Source organism: Hordeum vulgare, chromosome 7H, assembly GCF_904849725.1.
Source record: "Hordeum vulgare subsp. vulgare chromosome 7H, MorexV3_pseudomolecules_assembly, whole genome shotgun sequence".
Classification (NCBI taxonomy): domain Eukaryota; kingdom Viridiplantae; phylum Streptophyta; class Magnoliopsida; order Poales; family Poaceae; genus Hordeum; species Hordeum vulgare.
Genome location: NC_058524.1, coordinates 403,691,906 through 403,697,599, shown reverse-complemented (window position 1 = coordinate 403,697,599; position 5,694 = coordinate 403,691,906). Strand labels below are relative to the sequence as shown.

Genomic DNA, 5,694 nt, shown 5'->3' with positions numbered 1-5,694 from the left:
ACTTTTTCCAGCCTGCAGAGAGTTGCGTACATGCGACAAAGCTCTTCAAGCTGAACTTGAAGTACGCACAGAAGGAATTCATCTAGCGACACAATGGCCAATTTGGACCACTAAACTGATTATGGTTGAGTTGGACCGGTCAAAATGATTGGCGAAAGGGAATGTAATCGCTCAAGGCATATGTCGTTAATTGCAGAGATTAAATACTTGTTAGCTGAAGAAAGAGATTAAATACTAGTTTCTCTGGGGTCTTATTTCATTTCATCTGAATATAAATGGAACAAGAGAAATAAAATCAAACAACTCAGCCGATTGGAATGGATGGATGCAAAAGGGTAGTTCCAAATTAAACTGTTCCAAACATAATACACAAACTTACGAAAGTCTAGTTTAAAGGGACGACTCCTCCATGCAGAAATGGACGGAGCACTACACAACAAAACACATGGCAATGTAATTAACCAAACTAAAAAGTCTAGCTGATGGCACATTAATCCTGGATGATCATTCTGGAGAGGGACTGGCAACCCAGAGACAGAAAACTAAAAGAGAAGTCAATACCCGAACCAACCGCCCTTGCAAAGTGTTGCCTGCTTGCTTGCTTCTGAATTTGTGTCATGGCATGCAAATGATCATTTAATTAAGAAGAAAGGGTTTGTGCTTGTCTTCTACTATGAAGCAAACACAAACATGTAAATATGTAGATGAGCTGGGATTAGTTAACTAAGAAACACAACTCAGAGCCTATGACATGTCAATGCGTGCATTTATCTGCAGCCATGATCATAGGACCTAGGTTGTGTTCCTCCATGGTTGGTCCCTTCATCTTGCTGTGATGGTGTTGTGGTGGTGGTGGTGCTGGTGGTGAATGGATTATGAATGGGAAGAAGAGAGGGGATTATGCATGGGAAGAAGAGAGAAAGGGGATTATGCATGCAATGCAAACAACACTTGGCAAGGAGAGTCTGCGGTGCGTTCTTGACTTCCCACATTGCTAAACCTCCGGACCCGCTCTTGGTCCCTCTTGATCTCCTGCACAAAGCCAAGTAAAATGGAATCCAATCTTTATTTCCAATATTTTATAGTAGTAGATCACTCCATGCATGCATTCTTGATCTACTTACCATTGCCCACGATGATGGATGGCGGTCACCGGGCGGCGACGCCAGCGTTGTCACCGGCGCTGACGACAACTGCAGCCTTGATGCGGTCGACGGTGCATGCGATGAGACTGTTGACGGTGGCGACGGATCCCAGCGAGAGCTTGGCTGTAGGCACGGAGTCGACGAGGATCTGGAAGGCGACGGTGAGGAGCGACCCGCCAGCATCCGGGGACCCGGCCGGCCCGTCAGGAAGGATGGCGAACCCGGACGGCAGCAGCGCCACGTAGTCCGGGTCCCCGCCGTTGAGCACCACGTTCATGGCCACCACGTCCACCGGCGCGTACACCACATACGACCCCGTCGCGTCCGTGCAGCATTCCTGCAGGATCAGCATGTTGCTCTGGTTCGAGTTCGCGTTCTGCATGGAATGGATGGAACACCGTTCATGTCGTTGTCAACCATGGCCCTGAAACATGAAGTAGAGTAATGGAGTAATGTGCATATAAGTACTCACGTTGACGCGGAGGAGGGAGACAGCGTTGCCGTGGTGGCTGCCGTTGGCGATGTGGGCCATCTCCTGGACGACGCCGCCGTTGGAGAGGATGTCCCATTCGCTGCGGGTGGAATCGTCGCGCAGGAAGCCGAAGACGCGGGAGGGAGGGACGGGGAGCCAGAAGGAGGTGGCAGCGTTGAGGATGATACCCGGTGGGCGGCCGGGGTCGTCGACGCTCTTGCGGGTCATCACACGCACGTCCTCCGCCCCGCTACCAGAGAGCGTCGTCCACTGGTGTGTCGTCGACGCAGTCACCCCGCCACAGAAGCTCGCCGTCATCCTCTCCGCCAGCTTCAGCATGCTCCTTCGTCCCTCCGCCGTCGTAATCACGTCACCGCCTGAGGAGGGCACAGTTGCCATGGCGCTCGCCAGACGCTCGCACTGACGCTTCAATGTCGACGTCCACCGCCGCGCGCCGAATGCCAGCCCAGAGTTCACCAGGGGTCTGTACAGATCGTGCATCATTGCATCGTCACCTGCCTCGACGTGCTCCACCCACGTCACCTTAGAGTAGCCGTTCGGCATCTCCTGGATGAGGCAGCCGGAGGCGCGGCGGCGAAAGTGCCCGCCCACCCGTGCAGCGGAACGGAGACCGTCGAGGGAGACATCGACGACGGCCCATGCACCGCCAGGATGCTGCTTGCAGTAGCGCAGGAACTGGGTGTCTCGCGTTGGCACCAGGGGCGACGGCATCTGAAATTCAGCCGACATGAGCTGCAGGGCGCCGTCGTGATTGCCGGCGACGCCGGTGGACAGAACGTCAAGCGTGGCCGCCCGGGACACGATGCTCGAGAAGAGCGCCGACCACTGACGCACGTCCATGAGCATCTCAACGAGGCTGACGTGGTTCATGATGACAACGTCTGTCTCCCTCGACGCCTCGGACCGGAGCTCCGGCGACTTGGGGCCGAGTGCACCCCGTGGGAAGGCGCGAGCATACTCCTCCTCGCTGAGCGCCTCACTGTCGAGGGATGGCACCCAGAGAGGCTCCCCGAGCTGCGCCATTCGGACCAGCTCCTCCATGGCCGCCACGGCCAGCTCGATCACCATCGGCTTATCGAACTCAGCACCGCCAAACATGCCGGGCATGCCTAGGTGGTCGAGCGCAGAGCGGCCGGAAGACTGCGGTGGCAGTGGCGGGTAGGCGGCGGAGGCCACAGCCACCCCGGAGCCAGGCTTGCCACCTACGTACTTGGCGGCGATGGCGGAGATCCTGTCAATCTCGTCGCGGAGGCGCGCGTTCTCTATGCGCAGATGGTGCTCATCGAAGGACATCTCCCCGATGGCCGCGGGCCCGCCGCAGTTTGGGCACGACGCGTTGGCCAGCGCTTCCTTGTACCTCATGTTCTCTGCCCTCAGCTTGTCGTTCTCCGTCCTGAGTGCCGTGTTCTCCTGCCTCTCGTGCTGCGTCTGCACGACATGGATGCATGCACATAAGTAAATTACGAGGCACTGACTTATGGTATGGAGTATGAACTATGGAATGTATCATGATTCATGCATGGAGGATCGCCATGGATGGTCACCTACCTTGATCTGGGTGCGCTTGTTCTGGAACCAGAACTTGACCTGGAGGGGCTCGAGGGAGAGCTGGCGGCTAAGCTCCTTGCGCTGCTTGTCGTCGGGGTGGGGGCACTCCTTGAAGAAGGCCTCAAGCTCCTGGATCTGGTGCTGGGTGTGACGGTGGTAACGCTTCTTCTTCCTGGGATGCTGCCCGGCCGGGTCCTCTTGCTCGTCGTCCTCCCCGCCGCCCCCACCGCCTTCGCCGTCGAGGTTGTTATCGCTGCCGGTACCCGACTTGCTCATCTCGAGCTCTTCATTGTTGTTGCTACTGTTGTTGTTGCCCCCTCCGTGGGGGCCCCGGGCATCGCTGTCGCTCGTGGCTGCCTGCTGGTGAGGATGGTGATGATGCTGGGGAAGAAGAAGATGGTGATCAACCATCTGGTGCTGCAGCATTGCTGGGAGCTGGTGGTGGTGCATCCCATCCATCAAGTTCTACATTGCATCAAAGCAATTTTTTGTTATTAAGTAAATGAAGTGTATAAAAGTAAATAATTCAATGATTTAAATGTGGCAGGCAATTGGAGAAATTAAAATGCTGCAGCTAGCTAGTCTACATTCATTGCATCTTCATATTGACCTGCCATTTTACAGTATTTTTTGAACAGAAACCTGGGTACTGAATTAATAAAGGCTTGAGAATTGCTTCTGATTTGAAGTGTACATGAAATGAGGAAATCAAAAAATTCAAGATACGGTATAAATTGCCCATGGAGCACCATTGAGCACTGACCCAGATAACATTTTCGGGAGGTACAAGAAAAGTTAGAGGCTTATTCCGCAAAAAAAATTAATTAGAGGCTTGGGAATTGCTACACTGATTTAAAGTGTACATAAAATTGGGGAAACCTTGTTTGAAATGCAAGAGTTCACAAGCGAGTTAGAGGAGATGATAGAAACAAAATATTAATTGCACATGGAGTACCAGTGAGTACTGACTAGGAAACACTGTTGGGAAATTTGGTACATTTTGGAAAGCAATAACTACTGAAAAACATATAGAGTGGGCTGGGAATGGAGGTATAGCAGCCCTACAACCCAACCCAGCTTGAGAAATAAAGGAGCAAGTTAATGCTTGTGTATCCACATCCAAGTGCAGGCACCAACCATAGGCGTGCATACATGTATCTTTCGTTTCATTTCTTCGGTTAGATATGAAAGCAACAAATTAAGCCTTGAGATATGAGTGACATGAATCCCGTTTTGGCTTTTGGTATTTAATTCTGCGAGAACTTAAATGTTTGCACATGCCTTCTTTTCTGAAGAGCAGATACACTCCCCAGCGCGGCCCATCACACTTGATGAACACAGGCATGCATGTAATATGCATGTATATGCACAGAATTAATTGACTAAGCTATTTTGTACCCCTCGAAAATACTAGCTATAGCAAGTGCGATGAAGTGATTAAGTACAGATTTAATTGTGCATGAACATGCACAAGAACAATGCGGAGAGGCCGTCCGGCCTGGCGATACTCGATGCGGTGCAGCGACAAGGAAAGGAAATGATAAAACTCTTCCATATTATCTAAAATGGAAAGAACTTGATATATATATAGAGAGAGAGAGAGGTGCAGCAGAATATGTAGTGACCTGGCCGAGGGAGAGCGCGGAGGAGGAGGAGGAGGCGTAGGCGACGCCGGCGCCGTTACTCCGGCCGATCATGTTGCGTCCTGGGATCATCATCCCACCGGGCATGCTACTTCTGATCTCCTTCAGCGATTCGGAAACCCTAGGCAGGAACCCACCCGCACCATGCAACGGCTCCTGCGACTCGCATGCAGCAGCTAGTGGATCGAAGCTACCTAGCTAGCTACGCACTTCGTCGATCCGTCGAGCGATACCCGAGCTCAGATCTATGTAATACCTCTGCGGCCGCCACGGAGCAAAGCAGCAGGTAGCTACGCGTTTCGTCGATCGATTCACTACAGCAAGCGAGCGAGCAGGCCGGCGAAGCTCTGGCGGCCGGGAGGCGGCGCTGGAATGGATCGGGGAGGAAGGGGAAGAGAGGAAGGGGGGAAGAGGAGGATGGATGGAGACGGAGGGGAAGGGGCCGGAGAGGGAGGGGTGGAGGGTGCGCGTATTGAATGGGGCGGAGTTATTGCGGAGAGTAGCTAGCGAGAGGAGGGTGCAATGGCATTCATTGCGGCCATGGCGTGGAGTTATTGCGCAGCATGCCTCTCACTCCTCTCCTCTCTACCCCGGCCCTGCGGGGTTAGAGAGAGAAACTCGACTGTAGCGGGAGACTGTGGCGGGAGCGATGCGGTGGTACAGATCATGTGTATACGTACGCACGTAGTACGTATGTACTCGGATTTGTGTGCATCCATCGATCCATCCATCATGTTTTACCTCCGTTAAAATGGCATCATGCTTTTGCTTTCTTCTTCTTCTTCTTTACAGCGCCAAATCAGTTTGTAATTAACTTCGGATGCAGGAGGCGCGTACGTATGTTTCCACTTTCTACGCGTAAATT

General features: G+C 52.9%; 1 protein-coding gene across 1 annotated transcript; it reads right to left on the bottom strand.

The window, feature by feature from the left end:
• Positions 1 to 324: 324 nt before the first annotated feature.
• LOC123407806 (homeobox-leucine zipper protein ROC7-like) lies at positions 325 to 5,320 on the bottom strand. Its single transcript, XM_045101029.1, has 5 exons — positions 4,812 to 5,320; positions 3,187 to 3,651; positions 1,618 to 3,066; positions 1,125 to 1,521; positions 325 to 1,032 (listed from the first exon to the last, which is right to left on the bottom strand). The coding sequence occupies exons 1-4, from the start codon at positions 4,914 to 4,916 to the stop codon at positions 1,150 to 1,152; spliced, it is 2,391 nt and encodes a 796-aa protein (XP_044956964.1). The 5' UTR covers positions 4,917 to 5,320; the 3' UTR covers positions 325 to 1,032; positions 1,125 to 1,149.
• Between the last annotated feature and the right edge of the window lie 374 nt (positions 5,321 to 5,694).

Coding starts and splice junctions, on each gene's coding strand:
- LOC123407806 (XM_045101029.1), bottom strand. CDS start 4,916: ATGCCCGGTGGGATGATGATCCCAGGACGCAACATGATCGGCCGGAGT. Junction 3,067..3,186: donor ACAAGCGCACCCAGATCAAG/GTAGGTGACCAT, acceptor CATGTCGTGCAG/ACGCAGCACGAGAGGCAGGA. Junction 1,522..1,617: donor TCTCCCTCCTCCGCGTCAAC/GTGAGTACTTAT, acceptor CATTCCATGCAG/AACGCGAACTCGAACCAGAG.